Below are 22,196 nucleotides of genomic sequence, written 5' to 3'. Positions count from 1 at the left end.
CGCAGTGCCCAGGCCCCGCCCGGCCGCCGTTGCCAAGGGCCGGTCGCTACCAGAGGGAGGGAGCCGGCGACGGGGCGGCGCGGATTGGGCTCCGAGCGCCCCGGGCCGGGGGCGGGAGAGGCGCGGGCGGCAGCAGGTTCCGGGCGGAGCGGAGCCACATTGGGCAGCGCCGCGCGGGGTTGTGGGAGAAGGGGCCGTCCCCGCCGCCGCCCCCCGCCCGTCCTCCGGCCAAGATGTCTGACATGGAGGATGATTTCATGTGCGATGATGAGGAGGACTACGATCTGGTAGGGCGCGGGGCGGCGCGGGGGCTCCGCGGTACAGCCGGGGTGCGGCCGGCGCGGCGGCGCTGCGGGCCGTTCTGGTGCGGCGCACCCGCCGCAGCGGCCGCCCCGCCGGGTGCTGCCCCGGCACGGAGCGCGGACACCCAGGATGAGTTTCCCTCCCGGGGAGGAGGGTGCGGGCAGGGGCTGCGAGGGGCGGGTGCTGCGGTCGGAGCAGCCGCTCGGCCGCCTCTCCGCCGAGGAGCAGGCCGGCTCGGGCGGGCAGGTGGATAGGCCCGGGCCGGTGCCCCGGCGCCGCGCTGGCCCCGTGTCCCCCGCAGGGCTCCCGCTGAGGGGGGGCTCCGGCACGCCGCCTCCTCCCCTCTCTCCTCCTGCCCGGCCCGAGTGTCGGGCACGAAGTGAGCTGATAAAGTTGCCCGCCTTTCTCCGCACCCGCGGCTGCGAGAGGCCCTTGGGGGCAGATACCGTTCGTGCGCTTGTGTGAGCAACAAAGTGAGGCAAAAGTAGGGGCAAGAGAAAGGGGAGTGAGGAGAAATGGCCTCGGCCGCTTTCTGATCCAACGCGCCGAAGGGTGCACTTATTTCTAACTTTTTGTCTTTGTAGTCTTTGTAACCTTTCTACCACTTCCTTTTTGTTTTTAATTGTAAGGTTTGGGGGTTTTCGTGTTACATTTAGTTAAAAGTTAACATCAAGTTTTGCTCTAAGCTTTTAAAGTTAAAAAATTGCTGCTTGTTCTGATTAATTATAATTGTATTGCTCATATGTTATGTTGGAGCTTGAAGTTTGCTTGATTGGGTTTTTAGAACTAGAGACTTTTTTTAAAAAAAAAGCTATGTATGGTACAAGCTTGAGAGTCTATTTAATTCATTTCAGCTAAACCTGTGTTAACAGTATTACAGTTTCACTGAAAAACTCCAGACACTTGCCTCTGGAGGACTTGCTTTGTGTCACATTATTTGGTAGTCAGTGCCACTTAGGAATTCACTTACAATGTTTACCTAATTTTATTTGGAATAGTTTCTGGGCAGTTTTTGTTAGGAACTGCTTAGAATAGTTGGATGACATTAGATATAGAATAAAAGTATCTGCTTTTGGTTTTGAGGGCTTTTTCCATTCATTAAGGAGTGCTTGTTTGACAGGCATCGTCATCAAAACCTTATGAGTTGCTCGTGTCACTATTCCAAAATTTGTTTGTGTTCCCCTTTCAGTCTGTGAGTGAATTCACATACTGTAGAGACAGGGTTACTGAAGGAAATACACAGAAACCATTAAAAACATTTTGTTCCAAAATTGATTCCCATTCATTTTTACTAACACTGAAATTTGTGTCCTGATTTGAAATTCTGTGTTGTTTTTTTTTTTTCCATGTGATACAATCAGAGGAATATTAAAGACAGCAGAATTAATGTTCCCTATCCTTTCACAACATGAGGACTGGGCATGTAGAGAAACCATTGGAATTGCATTTTTCAGTCTATACAGATATGAATAAAAGTGCAGTTCAAACTTGCACTGCTTTATGTCAGTTTTCTCCAAGAATAATTAGTCTAGTGCTTTTTCCTGTATTTGTTTCTTCTGAAGTACTTTATTTCTCTTTGGAAAAACCTTCCTGAAACACCTTGCTTGTGGCAGATTTCCACTTCTGACTGGAGTTGCTTTTACTGGAACATTTTCATTCTCATTAATTACCTTTAGCTCAGACCTTTCAAAAATTTTAAAATACTGCTTGTAATAATTAGGAGCACATTAGTTTTTTTTTTTCTTTTCAGTGTGTAACACCCATGTAAAGCATCAACGAAGTACCCAAGCTTCAGATTTTTAAAATTTAATTTCAGTTCATAATTGGTGGGGGGAAAAAAACCCAAGAATTGAAGTGTAAAAATATTCCATCTAGATTAGTTTCAGCATTCTGGGACTAACAAATCATGATTGACTGTTGTTTTCAAAAATGCTTGAGACTGTAATTGTAGTGTTCCACAGAACTGTTTCAGAAAAAAAAAATTTAAGGGCCCTGAAGACAGGGCCTGATTTCTTCCTTTCATGTTGATAGCTCATTAAATTAAGAGAAGTCTGTGAGGGGATGTGTGATTCTCAAGTTGAACGTCATGGCTGCTGCAAGAGGCTTTGCAACAAAAGAATGAGTACAAGACATAATACTCATATCAGTGCAGAATTGAAAGTAAAAGAGCACATGTGAGTGCTGTGAATACTCTTTTAAAGAACCAGAGGAAAGGCAGTGATTACAGAAACAGTCAATGAAAGAAGCAGCTATTTTGTCAAAATATGGTGAAACTAGGTTCAGGTCTCCCAGGGTAGCTGCAATCATAACAATAGCAGTGAAGACTCCCCAAAAAATTAATTTTGTCAGCTTTTATTAGACGTGATTATGGCTGTTCCTCTGTAATGTGCACTTGACCTGCTGATTATGTAGAGCCAGTCAGTTAAATTTCCTTAAGTATGCAAATGTTTCACACTTGAACGGAAATGTGAACAGATATTCCAAAGTCTCACATCTTTCCCAGCTTCATCATGGAATTTTATATAATTAGAGTAATTACTACACTGTTAAACAATTGAAGACTACCCAGGTTGTAGTGGATTGTTTCTGTTTAGTTTTTCAGTAGGTAAAAAGTCGAAGTTTTACATGTAAATGACCTCAGCCACTCCTACAGAAATGGAGTTTATTCACTGGAGTCTTGATATAAGGAAGAAATTCCATTTATATTTGTGGGTGGCTGAACCTAGATTCACAATTTGCTAGTAATGTGCTGTGACAGCTTTGATTATAACATGAATTATTCCACTTTACGCTTCAATGAACAGAATAATGTTTACTGGTCATTATGAAAGCCACTCAATTTTAATTTCTAGTTTGGTGCTGCTAGGTGCCTTACATGATTTCAGTACAAGTTATTTTTACTGGATCCAGCTTGAGGGTGGAGAAGGACAAAGAGGGAAGGACCATTGTAAATTCCATTTTTGTTTTTGGTCTGGGACAAAGGACTATATTTAGAATTGACTTGGAGGCTAAACTCAGTCTTCCTCCAGAAATTGATTCTTCCAGGCACAATGACAACACATTGACAGTTGTTGTAGTACATCTACTGGTTTACTTGTTTTGTTTTAAATAAATAAGGAATCTATGGTGTTCTTAGTGAGTCATCTTACTGTGTTCTGAAATTCAACTTGAAAATTAATCTGAGGAAAGGTTGGACAAATATATTTGCCAAGCAACTTGTCTTTCTGCCTTCCGAAGTTGTATTGTTGCAGTGACTTGTGGAAGATCTGTAACAATTCCAATGAACAGCCATCAGTTTGCACCCTGGTGAGATGGCTGCAGCTCGTGAGGATTGGCATGACTCAAATACAGGGAGCATCCCTTCAGATTTCTGAGCATTTCCCATTTCAGGATGTGGTGATATCAGGACATGGGCAGCCTTACTGCTCACTTCAAACTACATGAGTTGGCTCTGTCTTTCTTTCCAACCGAGTGAAATACAGTCCATTGCAAAAGGAATTTTTGTTTGCTACCAAACTTGATAAGCAATCTCATCAGTAGACAGAGACATTATTCTGTCTTTTATTGCTGGATTTTAGTAGATACAGTTGAAATTTCATGTGGATGTTGTCCCCTCTTCCCAATTGCTCATATTTCATATTATCATCGTTTTATGAAATACATATATATGTTGCAAACAAGAACGTGGTAATGCTGCAAAAACAAGCACTCAGATCTAGGGAAGTACCAAATCAAGCATATCCACTTGGCCCTCTTCTCTTTCTTAGTGAAGTTTAATTATAGTAGTATGTGATTTAAAAAAAAGTGTACTTCACAGAGGACATAGAATGTGCTGTTCTCTAAATTAGTTATTGTTTCATATTTTATATGGATTCAGCATGTGTTGTGATTTTTTTATGCATTCTATTCAGACTCGTCTTCAAACACAGAATTAATATATTTGAGGCTTATTTTGCTCATTGCCATAATGTCTCAGAAGGAAGTATTGAGGCAAAAAGCCTGAGAATAATTAGTCAGTAAATTCTTTCTATCGAAACATTGACAAGTGTTGCTAAGTTCTGGGTTTTATTGGCTTCTTTTGACAGTTATTTAGGGCTGTGTTTAGAACGGTGCTCTCCAGGATCTGATGTGCAGTTGGGTGTTAAACAGACATCAATTAGATCTAAGTTATGCTGAAAACTGGACTTTCAGAAAAGGGTGCACATAACTACAGGAGAGCTGCACAACAGAGGTAGAAAGAAAAGGCACTTTTTTCCGTACTCTTTACTTGTCATAATACCAGGTTTTTCTTTCTGCAGTCTCTCTGTGCATCTTCCAACTGAAAAAAAAAAATAAAACAAAGGCAGAGCACTGTCTTTCATGGAACTTTTGTGACGCTATTGCAGATCGCTGGTTTCACAGACTTCTATTCCTGGTGTCAGCCCTGGTGTGAGCCAGCAGGCTCTGGATGACTTGCAGAGCTAGAGAGCAGCAGAAGAGAGACCTGGAATGTGAAGAAAAAGAAACCAGGACTCCCAGTGCATGGCTGGGCGGCTGCAGGCTTCTCACACAAATGGCACTCTGGTTTTTACTCTCAGGGTTTGCCTCTGTTTTTTTCCTCTTTGCTCTTTTGCATTCCAGTCTGGTTGCTTTCTTTATATTCATGTGCCTGAATACCAACTGGCAAATGCACATAGAACCTGGTAGTTGCTGCTTGTCCTGGTGCCTGCAGGTGAGGAAGAGCAAATGCAAAGAAAGTTGTGCTCAGTAGACCTTGTAATGCCATGGTTATGAAACAAAGTTAGCTGAAGCAAAATCAAATTTGTACCAGACTTATTCTCAGAAACAACTGCACTTCATAAAAAAATTAATTGAGTCAGCCAAATGGATGAAATTTGGTAAGATCCCCAGCAATTGACAGTTATAAGTATTTCAACAGTGTCCTTGAAAGATAATTTTTTACAGAAATAGAACTCTTCGTATTGTCTTTTTTTCTGGAAAGTTGCCCCTATATAGCTCTTTTCCCCCTACTCCTTTTTTTAAAAAGTGTTTGCATAGTAGGAATTCAGTTCCTGTAGTGGTGGTGAATGATGAACAGAGGAGCCCAAGTTTAGGTACACCACTCCAGTTTTGGTGTAGAAATTAGGGAAGTGCTTCAGGCAAGAGAGGAGACCAGAAAATTGGTAACAACAGCAGTTTTCACAAAATATTTGTATCTTTGTTCATGTAGAGCTTGACCAGGTCTGTGTACCACTCTAATAGGTAGAATGCCACACATCTACATCTAAATGTCACTGATACACTGTTACGGTCTCCTGTCCCTGTCCCTTATTCTGGCCCTGAGCACCGGGCTGTGCTTCAGGACCTGCAGTCTCTGGAGGCCGCACTGACAAGGCTCCTGCCACAGGAGCAGACAGCCCAAGCCCCTGGGCTGCTGCAGGGATGGAAGGGGCAGAATGGGAGGAGCTGAGGCTGCTGGATGCTCCTGACGTGCCTTTGCTGCTGGACAGACTGCAGATGGATCCGTGCACCAAAAAGGGTGACTGAAGCTGACTCGGGTGAATTGACTTCTCTGTGTGCTCATTTGAGAAGCAGAGGCTCAATGTTTTAAAGCTGTTTACTAGATAAAATTCTATGAAAACTTAATATGTAACATGATAAAGACTTCTTAAATAAATTGGTTTCTTGATACTAATTTAACTCTTATTAAAACTATTTGAAAGAACAATGTTCCAGACAGAGTAAATGCCATCAGAGGTTTCATCTCTGTTACAATTGAGCTAGTGTAGTAATTTCTCTTCCTCCAAAAAGCAATGGGATAGTTTAGGATTGAATATAACTGATTACATTTAGAACATTCAGATTTTCAACATAGCAATGCTTAAATAATATCCTAACTTATTTAACTGCATTTTTTCAAGCTCTTATCAGGGCTTTCTAATTTCTTGAGTGATGATTAAAAACTCCAATCGTTTGTTTTGATGATCCTCAGAGGAAGGAAGAATTCAGTGGGTTTCAAAGAGCAGTTCTGTGTGCTCAGACTGCTCTTTTTTTTCCATTTGTACTTATAACGTTGATGTCCATTTGAAAAATATCAACAGAATCTTAGTTTTAAAAATTCCTAGGCCTTTTACTTTTTTTACATCAGCTAGAGATAAATTATATCATCCAGCTGCTTTTATATCTCAAAGTTCTAATTAAGGATGTTCGTCACTATGTAAATTGTTAGGTCTGGATGCTGTAGTGGAAATTTTTAGAGTTATGTAGAAATCCTATTTGTAAACCATATATTTCTACCTAATTTGCAGCAAACTTCTTACCTAGAAGGTTTGAGCTGGGGAAGTTGTTCAGGCAGGAATCAGGGGTGTTGAAAATGAGGGTGAGGAAAGGCTAGGTTCTTGCTGTCTGAATTCATTGTTAAAATACTTTTCTGTTTTCAGAACTGAGAAGGAAATTCATCTTTTTCTTAATTGGAACTTTGAGGACACAGCTTTATACTTTCCTCCTTTTTTTGCTTTTGGCAGAAGCTTAATGTTCTTGCATTTGTATCCTGCTGCACTAAGCCATCTCTGCATCAAAAGAAGACAGAGTGCTTGTCCTTCTGAATATCAGCACTGGCATAATTAGCATCAGTGCTTGAAATAAGATTCAGAATCTACATGGCTGATTTTTGGGTTTTTTTTTTAACATTGTCTAAAGATTAATGGCATCAGCCATACTTAGTTTGAGGTTTTAAAGTTTTCACAGCCATTAAGTCTAAATATGTCTTTTTTAAAATAAACCACCTTACATTTTCTGGAAGTAGGAAAGCCTTATCTCCATTACAGCTTTGAGTCCATATCGTCATCCTAAGTCTGATGTGAGACAAATAGGCATCAAGTGAGGAAAAAATATAGCCATGAAAACGTAAACCAGTACCTTTGATGCATTTCAATGCATTTCCAGTAGGGGAAGAAATATCAATAGACTTAACACTTCTTTATTATGTGAAATTATCTTTATGGGATATTTAAGTGGCATTGAGAAAAATTATCTGAAAAAAAGCTTCCTACATGAATCCACATCCAGAATCATTGCCAGAGCTAAGATGAAAGTTCAGATGTTTCTGGCTTGAGGCTACCAGAGCACGTTGTCTCCTAAAAGGAATTAATTTAGTTTGCTTTCCTTTTATCTTTGCAAATAGGCACTTCTGCCAAAAATATTCCCCATTGTCCAAGTTAAGCATAAACAAGGCATCAGCTGATTACACATATCTTAAATGCTGTGTTGTTTATTCGGCAGCCTGTATGTATAAGGTGTCTGATACAGCTGTTGACATCGGGTGTGTGTACCCATAGCTGCTCATTGGAGTTGGATCAATAGGATAAGGAGTTTACAAAAACAAGCCAACCAAAATGAGAGCCTGCCCAGTGAAATAAGACACTTGCTTCCTGTTTTCTTTGCTGTTTTCAGTATCACGTTTTTATAGTTTTGTGGGAATTCAGAAAACAGGTTTGTGGAATTCACAAGACTTTTCAGCCCATTCATTCTCACTAATGATAGTACTTTGTTGGGTGAAAATAAATACATAGTTTGGCAACTTGCCTACATGTTACAAATAGAAACATTAAAAGGTAGAAGGACAAATGTCTCAAGTACCACGTTTATTAAAACTTGGTTTGACTGTGGGCTCTCGTAATTAATTTTTGCTTTAGAACTTCAGCAAACTTAAACTTGGAGAGACTGCTTGCAGTGCAGGGAGGAGAGAGCTAATTTAAAACTTCTTTTGTCTCATCATTTTTTTGCTCCTTCCTCTGATTTTGGAGGAGTCCATTGTAGGAATATACAAATGAACAAAAGAATAAATGTGCCTGATGAAATACAGCAAGAGTAAAATCCACCCTAAAGGAGGGGACCTGATTATGTATTGCTCATCTTGGTGCAAGGGAATGTTACTCTGACAGCAGTAACTTTGAGATTTAAACAGATTCTGTTAGAACAGCTCATCTCCTAATAGCCAAAATCCTGTTCAGAGAAGTCGGCTTGAAAATGCAGAGGTGTGAAGTCGTTTTGAGTCGTGTAAGCATCAAATGAAATCATTATTTGAGTTTTATTAGTTTTTGTAATTTGGATATGGAGCATTGTCCTTTAGCAAAAGAAGATAAAATATGCAGGGATTTTTCATCAGAAGTAGTCTCAGAGTACTTCTTAAAAAAATTAAGTAGCAATTGTTAGAAGTAAATACTTCGGTTTCTTTAGCACAAGTGTACATGATGGATAATTATTTGATTAAATTATTGTGCCTGTGCTGCACCCCAACATCTCTGACAGCATTTTTAGCATTTTCATAATCTTCTGCTTCTGAGGGCAGAAGCAGCTGGTGTTATTGTCATTATTCTTTTTTAAAATTTCCTTAGACAAGGATGAATCGCTATGACATAGAAAGGCAGATTACAGAGGGATCCATGGAAGCATTGGCTACCCTCAGTAGCTGAATCATGACTTGTGTGGCAGCTCAGCCAGAGCCCTTTCTGTGCCTAGCAAAGGCTGGATCATCGAGTGCCTTCAGAGCACCAGTGGGCAGCATGTTCTGTCCCCTCCCAGAAATGACATGCACTCCTGGGCCTCTGTGCTTAAACTCCAGCTTTGGCAGAATTTCAGTAATACAATCTGTACTTGTCATAAAGGTGAAGCTGGTGGAACTAGGAGTTCATTAATCCAGAAAGAAACCTGCTGACAGGCAAATGTTGGTGGGTGGTGAGTCTGGCCTAGGAATGGGAGAGAGGGAAGATCATTATGTGGGTCCATACCTGTTATGTGCTCTAAAACCAAACACTGCCTGTTAATACACAAGCCAGTTGGACTGACATGTCTTACTATTTTTCAGCAGATTATTAGATGTTCTGAACTTTTTCTCTTCTCTTCTTCTTATTTTTTTGTTAAAATGTAGGAATATTCCGAGGACAGCAATTCTGAACCAAATGTGGATCTGGAAAATCAATACTATAATTCCAAAGCTTTGAAGGAAGATGACCCCAAAGCAGCATTAAGCAGTTTTCAGAAGGTTGTCTGTCTTTATATTCTATCTCTTCTTTTTATACAAATTCACATTTTAAAATATTTGGTACCATTTGAGTTATTTTCTGAAATTTTAAGAGTAGGATTTATCTTTTAAATTACTAATGTGCTGAGTTTATTATTGAGTATCTTGAACTCCTGGCTGACTGCCTTTCAGGGTCATTCATAGGGATAATAAATAGAACATGGTATAGTCTTATCACAGATCTGACTTTTTAATCTTGAGGATTTACTAAGTTAATTAAACAGTTCTAAATGTGTTTTCATGCATCAACAATAGAAACCAGATCCATTTGGGTTTTTTAAATGAAATGGTGTTTTCCCCAGTGTCTTATGTAACATTATATTTGCTTTGCTATCTGATTCCAAAGCTTTAAATGTATAAATACTAACAGTTTCTTTTCTTCATCTTTTAAATTTTTAATGTTTGCACACTGCTACGAGAAAGCAGTATGTTAGATGCAACTTTTTAAAGAAATAATAGACTGTTGCATCTCTTTGCTCATTTATAGTGTATAACAAAAGTATATACATGACTTAAAAAAAAAAACTTTCTAAAGTTTTTACTTACAAAACATTTCCGTAACTATGTTGCATTAAAACCTAGAAGCATTTCTCTTTTGTGGAGGAACTGTAGTAGTTCAGAAAAGCTTTTTAACATAATTTGTTCAAAATTTAGTTGGCTCAGTTTTGCAGGAGGTGTTACAACTATTTTAGCTTACGTGTTTATGGAGTGGTGTTAAAATTTAGTGTTTGGCATTCAAGTGCTTGCTGTTAGACAACAACAACAATCATGTTCACCCTCCCTATGTCAGCTAAGTTGTGAAAACTGAGGAGATGCACTCACTTTTTCAATAATACCAGGAAAGAATAAAATTGAAGAACAGGGCAGAGTCTAACATTACTTTTTAAGGAGCAAAGGTGGCGGGGGAAGGGCATGTATGGGATATGTGTATTTTAAACAATTCTAGTTTGAATAAAGCTTTTATAAATATTGTTTTAACAATTCTTCTTTTTCAGGTTTTGGAGCTCGAAGGCGAAAAGGGAGAATGGGGATTCAAAGCTCTGAAACAGATGATTAAAATAAACTTTAAATTGGTAGGAATTACAACTATCACTTGGGAGTAAATAGCATAAATATGTATTTGATCCAGAGACCTTAAGTTAGTATTCTAATTTATGGCTCTGACAGCTAAATCTACCAGAACTTGCCTTTTGCAGCCTTTAATGGCTACTACAGATATGGCAGGGAAATGATGTGGTGTTTGCAAGTCAAAGGCAAAATGGATGCAAAAATAACTACTGTAGTCAGCTGGTACTCCATGAAAGTGTGAGGCTCAATCCTTGCTGTGCTGAGGTGTCACACCACTGAAAGTGGTCATGTTTCTCTGTGTGTACTGCACCAGGACAAAACAGTGAAAAATGTATATGCTATGTATGCAGCCATTCCAAAGAGTTGTCTGGCCAGCTCTGTTTTCTTCACTGAGATGAATATTTTAAATGTGTGTTCTGTGCAGTCCTGAAGTTATTTCTGATTCTGCAGGTTATGAATAATGTGGTGATATAAAAGTTTTAATAGCAACCACTGCTGTATTGTCTTTAAGCTTTCTTTTCGCTGTATGTAAACTTGCAAGATATCTCAGTTTCAACAATTAAAACAAAACATTATAATGTGATTTTGTTTTTCTTTTAGACTAACTTTCCTGAAATGATGAATAGGTATAAACAGCTATTGACCTACATACGGAGTGCAGTTACAAGGAATTACTCTGAAAAATCCATCAATTCTATTCTTGATTATATCTCTACTTCCAAGCAGGTTAGATCATCAATTCTTTCATCTTCATAGTTTTCAGTTTTGCATTTTTAACTGTGGACATTTTTTTATGTTTGGTTTGGGCTTAATAGAGTAATTTTAAGTATTCATTACCTGCCATATGTAAAAATATATTTCCCACATGTAGTGGATTCTGTTAACACAGATAAATCTTCATAAACTTGTCCTTTTTTGGCAACGTGTACCCGAAATTTCTATGTTAATAAATAAGAACTTTTTTTAGCATAGCTACACAATATAAGTGCCCTCTCAAATATAATTTTTAATTAAATAATGTGGGTTGTTTTTTTTGGGGGGGGGGAGAAGGGAATCTTTGCAGTGAAGTGTTGGTATGCAATACTGCCTGTTCAGCACACTGTGCTAGTGAGGTACCTGACCATGGATACACAGCCCAGCTCTTTTTGTGTTGCTGATTGGGTTTACAAAGAGTAGGAAGCTCCCCTCGCTGACTACCTGAAAGTAGCACCTTCATATGGAGCATCATTGGTCTTCAGTGCTGAGTCCTTGGTCATCAGCACAATCCTGCCACTCTTAGAAGTGGAAGTTGAATGCTGGGTTACTCCTGAGGTCTAAAGGATTGTCTTAGACTGTCCCTTCTTGGCAGAGGTCATTGTCTCTGGTTTGTGTTGAGCCAGACCTGGAGGAACAGTCTGGAAATCTTAACTTGATGTATAGTCACAGATTTGTTACCCTCAAAGGAACAGTGACCATGAACAATACTAATGCATTCTTTGTAGAACCCTTGTAAAATACAACACTCAGCACTTTAATTTCCATTTCAGATGGGTTTGTTTTTTTTGGTTTTATGCAAAGAAATAGTTTGATGCACTCAAGAGCTTTCTTCCAGTCAGCATTGGTACTCCAGAAAGAAGAAGGCATCTTTTCCTTTGACCATATTCCTCTTTTTTGTAAAGCATATTTTCTTTTTGATATGTAAATTATTTGTATTCTTTTAAGTGGGAATAATATTGCCTGTGTTTGTTACAAAACATCAGAGTTCTATTCCTTGGTTATATAAGATGGGTTTTATAAGGTGGCCTTCATTTTTCACAGATGGGTACAAATCTTAAAATGTGAATACTTTTTAATTATATCTGTTTCATATAAGAAAAGGTAATGTAGTTAGTTTGGTCATTTTAGAAGCTGTTTGCAGTTTAAATGCAAACATTAAGTAGATGCAGATACCTTTCTTATTTTGAAGATCAAGCATGCACTTTTAGTTTGTTCAGATTGACTTTATTAACAGGTACAAATTTGCTGTTTACAATTATAGAATTCTGATTTTTTATGTCAGATGGATTTGCTTCAGGAATTCTATGAAACAACACTTGAAGCTCTGAAAGATGCTAAGAATGATAGATTGTGGTTTAAGACAAACACAAAGGTAAAATATATAACTTCCTATTTTTTACTTTTCTTTGACACCTTCAGCTAATTCTTATAATTGTAAGATTTTAATAGACCTCAGCACTTTAACTTTCTTTTCATTACAGCTTGGCAAATTATATTTAGAACGAGAAGAATATGGAAAATTACAAAAGATTTTGCGTCAGCTGCATCAGTCGTGCCAGGTACCTTTATATTCTAAATCACTGTGGCTTAGTAAACAACATTGAAGCTTTTTTTTAAAAAATGTATCTGTTGTTGGCCTTTGAGGCAGTTTGCTGAGCTTTAGTATAGAGGGAAGAAATACTATGCCTGGTTCTATTTGTTATCGGCTTGATAACATGAACAAAAAATGCTAAGTGCTTTATTCCTTCCTTAAAGATGATTTTTAAAAAATTATTCACAATTGCTGATTGGGTTTCTCTTCAGGTGCAAGGCTGAGAAGCACATATTGATAATCTATGATGCATGGACATTCATTTTAAAATATAACAAAGATTCCAAGTGAGCTTTATTCAAAACTGAAAGTGCAGTTGATACTTTCTCGTCTGGAAGGAGAAAAAATAAATTAGCCATGCAGTCTGCTGTGCTTGTTTCTGACACTTTTCCTGCTTCAGTATGGAAATAGGTTACAAATATCTGGGAAATGGTTCTGTTAGAGGCAGCAGAAGAGTCATATGTGTTATCTATATATATATATATATATGCATTTGTGTCAGTCATTGTGTTTATATACTAAGAGTGTGGCTTAAGGAAAATGGAAAAGAATTAAAGTTTTGAGAAAAACATTTAATGGAAAATACTGACGTTTTAAATAAAGGGCTTCAAAATGTAGTCTGTGGTAAGTGCTTTGAGTACATCAGAATTTCAGAGTTTCAGGAATATTCTTGTTTTTGACAGGAAATTACTGTGAGTATTTGGTTATCAGTGTTTTACTAGTATAAAACTGAAATTGCTGTTCTCTTAAAATTTCACAGTATTTATTACTTAATCTGTCCTAGACTGATGATGGGGAAGATGATCTTAAAAAAGGTACTCAACTATTGGAAATCTATGCTTTGGAAATTCAAATGTATACAGCACAGAAAAATAACAAAAAACTTAAAGCACTATATGAACAGTCATTGCACATCAAGTCAGCCATTCCTCATCCACTGATCATGGGAGTTATCAGAGGCAAGTTCATCTTGAAATTTTCATTTGTCTTCTGTTGCAGAGATTTGTTCCATGAAAATCTGATAACCAGTGTTTTTTTCCAGTTCCACCTATAAAGACAGAGGCTTCTGTAGATTCAGTCTCATCATGTTCTTCTTGCAGGACTTCAGCTCTGCAGTTTTGGTGCCCAAGTACCAGAGGCACTGGTCAGAAGGGCAGGACAGATGGCTAAATAACTGTTAGGAGAGAAGCAATAGAAAGAGAAGAGGAAGAGTTGCTGTTTGATACCATGGCAGGCAGCAAAAATGAATGCAAAGGCATCTGCAGGGCATAAAAACAAAGGCTTGACAGGACTGCTGGCAGAAGGCACTGCTGGCAGAAGGGACTGCTGTTCCTGCAATCCCCTTTTATAAATTTGTGTCTCACCTCGCTAAAACTCAGCAGGAGCCAAAGGGCTTTAAAATGTGTTTGAAAATATTATTTATTATCTGCAGTAATGAACTGTAGTGGAAACAAGCCGTGTGTCTTGAAAAAAACCATCTTTCTTCAGAACACTGTTATGCCTTCCTCCTTTCCCTGGTGTAGATACTGCACAGACAATCAGGCAGCGGTGGGTACTTCAGAAATAAAAGGATATAAAAAGTATTTCTCATTTTTTCTGTGTGGTTTTGCTCAACAGATAGGGAAAATTCCACTGAAATGGAGATAAATTCTATCTCAGTTTTTGCAGTATTTTAACATAATGGTGATGTAATTATTGGCTGTGAGGATTAGTGTTCTTTAAGTTCTATGGTGTAGGTTGGGTTTTGTTTTTTCTTCTTTGGAATGGATTTATTCAAATGGCAGTGCTGTATGTTAAGGCCCTAATGCTTTTTTTCCTAGTGATTTCAGAGAACCAAATGACTTCTGAAAATGTTTCAGTAATCTATTTAGAAATAGCATGGAACTTGAGTACAATTATTGTAGTCAGTAACAAGCACACAGTGTTCCTTTTCATCTGTGTTTTCTTTTCAGAATGTGGAGGCAAAATGCACTTAAGAGAAGGAGAGTTTGAAAAGGCACATACTGATTTTTTTGAAGCATTCAAGAATTATGATGAATCAGGGAGCCCCAGAAGAACCACTTGCTTAAAATATTTGGTCTTAGCAAACATGCTCATGAAGTCTGGAATAAATCCATTTGATTCTCAGGAGGTATTTTTTTCTTTTTCCTTCACACACACACCCACCACCCCATCCCCTCACTCTTTTCTGAATATATAGAGAAATTACCCAAACGATGGAAATGGAAAAAAAAAATCTGAATTTGCATATTATGCTTTCTGTTCTGTGTAGGCTAAACCATACAAAAATGATCCAGAGATTCTAGCAATGACGAATTTAGTAAGGTAAGATTTTCATTTTTCTAGAGAAAGGAACAAAATGATAAAAAGAAAAAAGATATGTTGTCCAGACTTGAAAGGGAACATTTTTAGAAATGGCTTTTCTCTGCACAGTTAACACAGTTATTCATAAACATTGGGCAACTTGTTTTTCTTTAGAAACTTACTATGAGAGACCATAGTATAGATGCCACACTATGTAGGGGTATAGAAGCTGTGTACTTTTGTCACTTTATGGTGTGACAAAACCCTCATTTCTTCCCGTAAATAAAGTTGTCCCATCTTGTACTGCAACTGGTCTTTTTAGGCTCTGGCTGATTACATAAAATTACAGAAATTGAGTTGAGTGACATCTCATACCAAAGCCAGTAGAATAATTTGCTGCATGGATATGTCATTATTTCCTAAGTTAGGAAAATGAAACTTAACTCTCAGTGATCTCCTGTATCGTTCATACACGTGAAAATCAAAAGAAAGCCTCATTTCCTCTTAGGCATCTCATTACCTGTACCTTCTAGTGTATGAAGGTCATTAGGTGAGTGAACTGAGGCAGGTTTTGTACACTGGGTTTTGACGCTCTCCTACTGTATCCTCTCTGGCCTGCTCTGCTCCTTCTCCCATCTTTTCCCTGCATAAGAAGTAATGTCTGCTCACATTTTGAAACAGTTGATCCTGTGTTGGAACCAACTGCTGTGATACTGCTGTTGTGCTTTATCATTGTACACATACAAATTTTTTCTGAAAGTGAGGATACTCATTATTGACATGGTGATTGAATAAATTACTTGTCAGTTTATTAAGGGACTATTTCCAGTAACTCATTCCACTTCAGAAGTGTTTTTTTTCTAATTCACTGTCATAGTTTCATGTGAATCTGAGGCAGAAGGAACTCCAGATGGCCTTACCCAATCTGATTTTATTCATATTTCTAATTTAGATCTTTTATCTTGACATTTGAGTATAACTCCTTCTTTAAAATTAATAATGTAGTTAAAGCAGTATTGATAAGAAATATGCAAAGATAAAATTAATTTCAAATATTGTAATTATGTTTTTAATCCTTCCTATACTCTACAGTGCGAACTTGCATGCTTTACATATGATAAAAAGAATTGTAAAATAAACAACAAAATATACTGAATTAAAATTTCTTTTATTATGAAGTAAAATTTACTGGTTTCATATGATACAGTCCATGCCACTCACATAGCTATTTATAAGCTGCTCAAGTTCTGCCTTAAACTTAACAGGTCTTTTTCTTGGACATTTTAATAACAGATGAATCTTTTTTGACCAGTTTCAAAACAATTTTAGAATGTAGAGAATATGAAGGACAAATAGATGTTGTTATTAAAATGTTTGACATTAGTATTAAGCAGAAGTTGAAAGTTTTGTTTTGAAATAATGTTTTTCAAGAAAAAGGCCTTTCTTCAGAGGTTGTAGCTCTTGACCTTTAAATGATGCTGTGGTGGCACCTTCTTTTGCAATGCTTTCTCAGATGACAGGATTGACTCATGAAAGGATATATACACAAATAAGCTATAAACAAAAATCTAAAAAGTAAAATTATTCCCAAATTACTGATGAATAATCCTGGAAATCTGCATTTCTTTCTTCTTTCAGTATTTTTAGCATTCAGCTTAAGCTGGACATTGTATAGACAGCAACAGCCTTGTAGACTCTTTTTAGCTCTTATTTGTTCCATAAAGTATGACTTCATGAAGCCAAAATTCATGTAATGATACTTTTCAAAACAGGGTATTTAAGAATAGCTTCTTAAAGTACAAAAGTTTTGAAACTAGAGTGCACTTGTGGAACAACTAAATGTTCATACCAAACTTCAGTAAATGTTGCTAAAATTGAAACAGGAGAAAGGTAATTTCTGTTGCATTTCATCTTGAAATCGAGTTTTTGCATATGAAGGTTCTGAATATAAATATTTTCCACCAGTGCTTAATACAGGTTTTTTTAGAAATTGTGGAACATAATATTATGAGTATGTTTTACTTTTAAAATTCATAATTCAGTCCCTTGTTTTTTTTCTGAAGTGCCTATCAGAATAATGACATCACTGAATTTGAGAAGATTCTGAAAACAAATCACAGCAACATCATGGACGATCCCTTCATAAGGGAGCACATTGAAGGTATTTTAAAGCCTATTATAATCATTTCTGTTTTCACTACTTAGTAAGCTCCTTTTTTTTCCTTCCCCCACCTTGGTTTATTTTTCTTTTTGGTACAAAGAGTTCCATGTAATTACTTGTGGACTATTCCTTTACAAGTTATTTAGAAGTCAGTCAGGGCTAACTTGCGTCCAGGCATGTGGCATGACTGCAAAGATATGCAGAACTGATGGAGAAAGTTCTAGAGGAGTGGATATTGTAAGTTATCTATGGTGGTGTTAAGACACTTGAATATTTTGAGTATTTTTGGAATAGTGAAATGAGACCAACCCTCACCTGTAAAGATGGTTTGTATCAGTCTCATCCAGTTTGATGTTTGCTAGTTTATAAAGTTAATTTACTGCTTCAGATTACACAAAAGACATAGACAATGTAATGAAGGTTGTACTAATAAATATGTAGTAATATGTGAAAGGGTGCATGCTCTTAATTTATAACTTGTAGACAATAGTTGTAGTTATAGTACCTCTACGTAATAGAATGGGAGCACATTAACACATGTCTTTCTGCTCCATTAATGTGACAAAATAAAGTTACCTCATCCACTTTTCATGCATCTGAGAATTGAAGGGTCTCTTCACTTGAACACGGTGCTCAGTTCTTCAGCTAACTACTGTTTTCAAGAGTGGTCTGACTGTGGCAGTGCAAGATCATTTAGCTGGATAGTTACATGAAACAAAAGAGTTAAATCCAGAGACCTGGTTTTCTTATACTTGTTTGTAAAAGAGAACAGGGCAAACAGCAGGGGAAACTAAATATAACCCACTGCTGCTGTTCCATGTGGACTGCTGGTGAGCTGCAGAGTCTTGGAGGGAGACTCAGTAAGATTGGAGCTGGATGCTCATGGAGGAAGGTGTGACAGAACCGGAGAGCCAGAGCAGGAAGATTAATCAAGGCATTGAAGGCAATTGAGTGGCATTTTTTATATGCTGCTGATGGCTCACCATGTTCACTCTGTAGTGATACACAGCATGTTCATGGTTATGTTTTCATGCCTCGCCTCATTGTTTTAATCTCCACAGTTTATTGAGACACATAATCTGGTGTTCTGTGGTATATTATAGAAACAGTCCTTGTTTAAACAGGTAAAAATGGACATAGGTTTTTTTTTCTCTGTTAATTTATAATTATATTTTATGCTTTCATTTTATCCAACTGTCTTTAATAATGTAAAAAATTATAAAACAATGACTGCACTATTTTATCTAAGCAAAATGAGCCTCTCCACACAGACCATTTTATATGACTTCAGTTCCTATTGTAGTTACTCCATTAGGCCCTGATCTTTGAAGGTAGCATTTTTCTGTATGGAGTGGTATTGCAGCTTTATTTCAATACTGTTGTTTTTACAGTTTATGTTTTCTTCTCTTACAGAGCTTTTGCGAAACATCAGAACACAAGTGCTTATAAAATTAATTAAGCCTTACACAAGAATACATATTCCTTTTATTTCTAAGGTATGTGTCAGTAGCCTTGCATTTGCTTAAGTAAATGATTAACTGTGAATAAAAGCTTTTAAATAAATACAGTGCTTCCAGAAATAGAACATCTAAAATACACTTAAACTATAAATGATGCACTGCTGGCAGCTTTGCAGTGCAAAAATGTAAATTTCAAGTGTCATCCAACTGCTTATTATAATATGTACTGTGATATACTTCTAAAATACTCAACTACCATATTCTACTTGGTGTAGAAAAATCACATTTCTTAGGAAAAGTGTAAAAAGTGAAATTTATATAATAAAAAATGTTATTATGAACGTACATTTAATGGACGTAAAAATTAAAATTTTAACACCTTTTGCTCATAAGCTGTCTTCACATGTTTGTGTTGTACGAGTTACAGAACTGTGGCAGTAGAACAAAGCAAGTATTGCCATAGAATCCCTGATTTCACTGCCTAATCTGCAAAGAATGAAATAAAAACCCAGTGCTTTTTATTATAAAAATGTAACAACTATTTCCATCTCCTGTGGGTCTGTGATTTTGCCTGCAAAAATTCACAGCATTACAAAATACATCATGAAGTATTAGGGTTGCCTGGTTTTTATGCTTAAATTCTCTTTAGAACTTGGTATGCTTTTTTTTTAAGCTAGACTTAACACTTGTAGAACTTGCTTGAGCCAGAAGATGCAATTATGTCTCTAAATGGTTTTGGGTGCAGATCCATTCTTTTTTGATAATTGTTGGCTTATTTTTTTTCCTGGGGTTTTGTGGTTATGGTTTATTTTGTTGTTATTTGGTTTGGGATATTTTTTATCTGTTTGTTTTTTCAGTAAGTCAGCAAAGGAACTCCTGTCTGGAGCTTCTAAAATTTTGCTTTCACCTCTTCAGCTTTTTCTGAGAGGTTACTGGTCTCTTGGTTCTTGACCATGTGTCCTTGGGTGGAGGTCTTTTGCTCAATAGATCATTACTGAATTGATACTTATGAACAGTAAGAAGCAGAGGTTAAACCAAATTCTGTATATGAAAATAAAGATTGGAGGGTTTAATGTTGCAGAACATAGTAGCAGCATCATGAGTTTTCTTTTTGTTTCAGGAGTTAAACATAGATGTAGCTGATGTGGAAAGCTTGCTTGTGCAGTGCATATTGGATAAGTATGTATCTGATTCTTGATTTTTGATCTTTGACTACTTTAAAATAATCAAACTATAGAAGAAGCAAAAAACCAGTATTTTGGGACATTGTGATAATAGTGGTTGATTGTAGAAGTGAAAGGTAATGGTGTTGAGTTTGGATTTGCTTGGTTTCTGAGCAGTAAAGTATATTTGAAGGATGGGAGCCAAGAAAATTATACAGGGGGATTGAGTAGCATCATTTTACTTTAACTCTTAATTACATAATAAATTCCCTGAATTGTTATGAAATTATGAAAGTTGTTATTCTTAGTAATTGCTGCTTACACCCATGTATATTTTTGAATGCATTTTCAAGTTGACAGATTGGTAGTCTGCTCTCTTAACTAGAAAAATTTAACTACAATTTGTAAAACCTATTTTTCTGGAGAGTAACTTGTTATAACTACTACAAATATATAATCTATACATGGGATTGTATTGTTTGACTTCTCTTCACATAGATCTCCATTTTTCGTGATTCTTTGACTTTCAAGAACTGTTTATGTCATATTGCTTCAGACTTTGTGTGGGGTCATAGCCAAGCAGATAAAACATGCATTGCCCAATGAATTAGTTCATTTGATTGCCAGTGACAATGACAGCTTAATAGGCAGTACTGCCCAGGACAGTAATTATACAAGTGCTGAATTCTGAAATGGACTTTGTGCCTCTCTTGTATAAGACCTCTTATTTTACCTCTGATTCATTGTTAGCTCCTATTTCCATGTCCATTAGCAATTTATAGCTTTTATTTATTTACTCCTAGCACTATACATGGCCGAATTGATCAAGTCAACCAGCTCCTAGAACTGGACCATCAGAAGAGAGGTGGTGCACGTTATACTGCGTTAGATAAATGGACCAACCAACTAAATTCTCTCAACCAGGCTGTAGTCAGCAAGCTGGCCTAACAGAAACCAAGCTTCTACAAACCTACTTAAGGCAACAGTCCAGTGATGTAAACCTTAAAAGAACTGGGAATGGCAAAACTACTGTCGGTTGGTGTGCCCTGAAATTATTGGAGTTATGGCAGAAGTGCTTTTTTGATCAGCTGGTTTGTGTTTTGCTGCTGCATTTATCCCAAGAAAAAAACAGCTTTAATCTCCAGAAGAAAACCAAAATGCCACGGGATTTATGCTGTATTGACATCTTGCCCTAAACATACAACATCCTAGTAATTTGTCAAGGGGCAATTAATGACCAGAGAGAAGATTTTTGTCATGATTTTAAGTACACTGACACGTTACTGTTGGTTAAATTTAAACATGTTTTACCTGCAGAAATTCTCTCACAGAAATAACCTGCAATAACTTGAAATGCATACCCTTTTGAACACTTCCTTTTCTCATGTATAAATTGAAATGTTTGCTGCATTTTGCAAAATGTCAGTTCTCCAAAAATGTGTCCATATATTTCTGTACCTGCAGTGTAGTAAAGGTTTAGAAGAAACCCCATAATTATAGTGGCATACTGTCACTTAGGTTTCAAGCAGCAAAATAAACAGTGCAGTTCAGAAATTGTACAGTTTGTTTCTTGATGTGCTTTCATTATACTTGAATTTTACTTGTGGTATTTTTAAAAGAAAATAGGTATTACTTGATCTCATCATATTTGTGAAGATTCTAAGTCTAAGATATGGAGATCCTGCCCCTTGGTATGTGTGCTGTTGATTTTTCTTTCTTTTTTCCCCTTGAAATAGTGAACCATAAATACTAAAGAGCTGACATTTAGCAGTCTTGCTAACTGACTTTTAGCTTCAAGATGCCAAACTATTATCAGTCCTGTCTAGTTATGTTGGTGGGTATTTGGCATTTCTCAGGGATATGCTTGGATTTTATTCTGCTACTTTAAGAATAGAGATTTTCCACACAGCTGGGTGGGAATAGAGATGCAGACCCTGATTGTTCTCTCTTTGCCTAACCTGTGGTATTTTTGAGCAGATTCAGTGTACACAATATGACACTGTGTGTATGGAGTGGGGACCAAGTGCAGTGACCTTGCTGGTAATGGAATCTGTTCTGTCCCAAATTTTTGGATGTACTGCAATCCCTTCAGAGCTGCTGTTTCCTGCCATAGTATAGCCAGTGCCTTTTGTGGCCTAAGATTTTGGGATCATCAGGTCATTTTAAAATAAATACAGTGTTGACCACAGCAGATTTTATTCCTGTAGCAGATCAGAGCTGACAGAAAAATTCTCTTGCAGGTCTCAGAAATGTAGTAAAAAGGGTCACATTTTCCTTAAATGCAAGTATTCCTGTTTAAAGCAGAGAGTAGTGGGTGATGGTACACAAG

General features: G+C 37.3%; 1 protein-coding gene across 4 annotated transcripts; it reads left to right on the top strand.

Moving 5' to 3' along the window:
• Positions 1 to 17: 17 nt before the first annotated feature.
• COPS2 (COP9 signalosome subunit 2) lies at positions 18 to 21,426 on the top strand. 4 transcript variants are annotated; one of them, XM_039723012.1, is made up of 13 exons: positions 23 to 287; positions 9,212 to 9,325; positions 10,360 to 10,437; positions 11,033 to 11,158; positions 12,450 to 12,560; positions 12,670 to 12,747; positions 13,564 to 13,738; positions 14,732 to 14,910; positions 15,052 to 15,104; positions 17,147 to 17,244; positions 18,658 to 18,740; positions 19,825 to 19,883; positions 20,671 to 21,426. In XM_039723012.1, the coding sequence occupies exons 1-13, from the start codon at positions 234 to 236 to the stop codon at positions 20,813 to 20,815; spliced, it is 1,353 nt and encodes a 450-aa protein (XP_039578946.1). In that variant the 5' UTR covers positions 23 to 233; the 3' UTR covers positions 20,816 to 21,426. The 4 variants fall into 4 exon arrangements, with proteins under 4 accessions (XP_039578948.1, XP_039578946.1, XP_039578947.1 ...); XM_039723013.1 differs by having other exon boundaries at positions 28 to 287; positions 12,471 to 12,560; XM_039723015.1 differs by lacking the exon at positions 23 to 287 and adding an exon at positions 5,692 to 5,840.
• The last annotated feature ends 770 nt before the right edge of the window (positions 21,427 to 22,196 follow it).

Source organism: Passer montanus, unplaced genomic scaffold, assembly GCF_014805655.1.
Source record: "Passer montanus isolate IOZ18808 unplaced genomic scaffold, ASM1480565v1 scaffold5, whole genome shotgun sequence".
Lineage (NCBI taxonomy): Eukaryota > Metazoa > Chordata > Aves > Passeriformes > Passeridae > Passer > Passer montanus.
The sequence above is the reverse complement of the archived record's forward strand: the minus strand, read 5'-3'. Positions and strand labels throughout refer to the sequence as shown.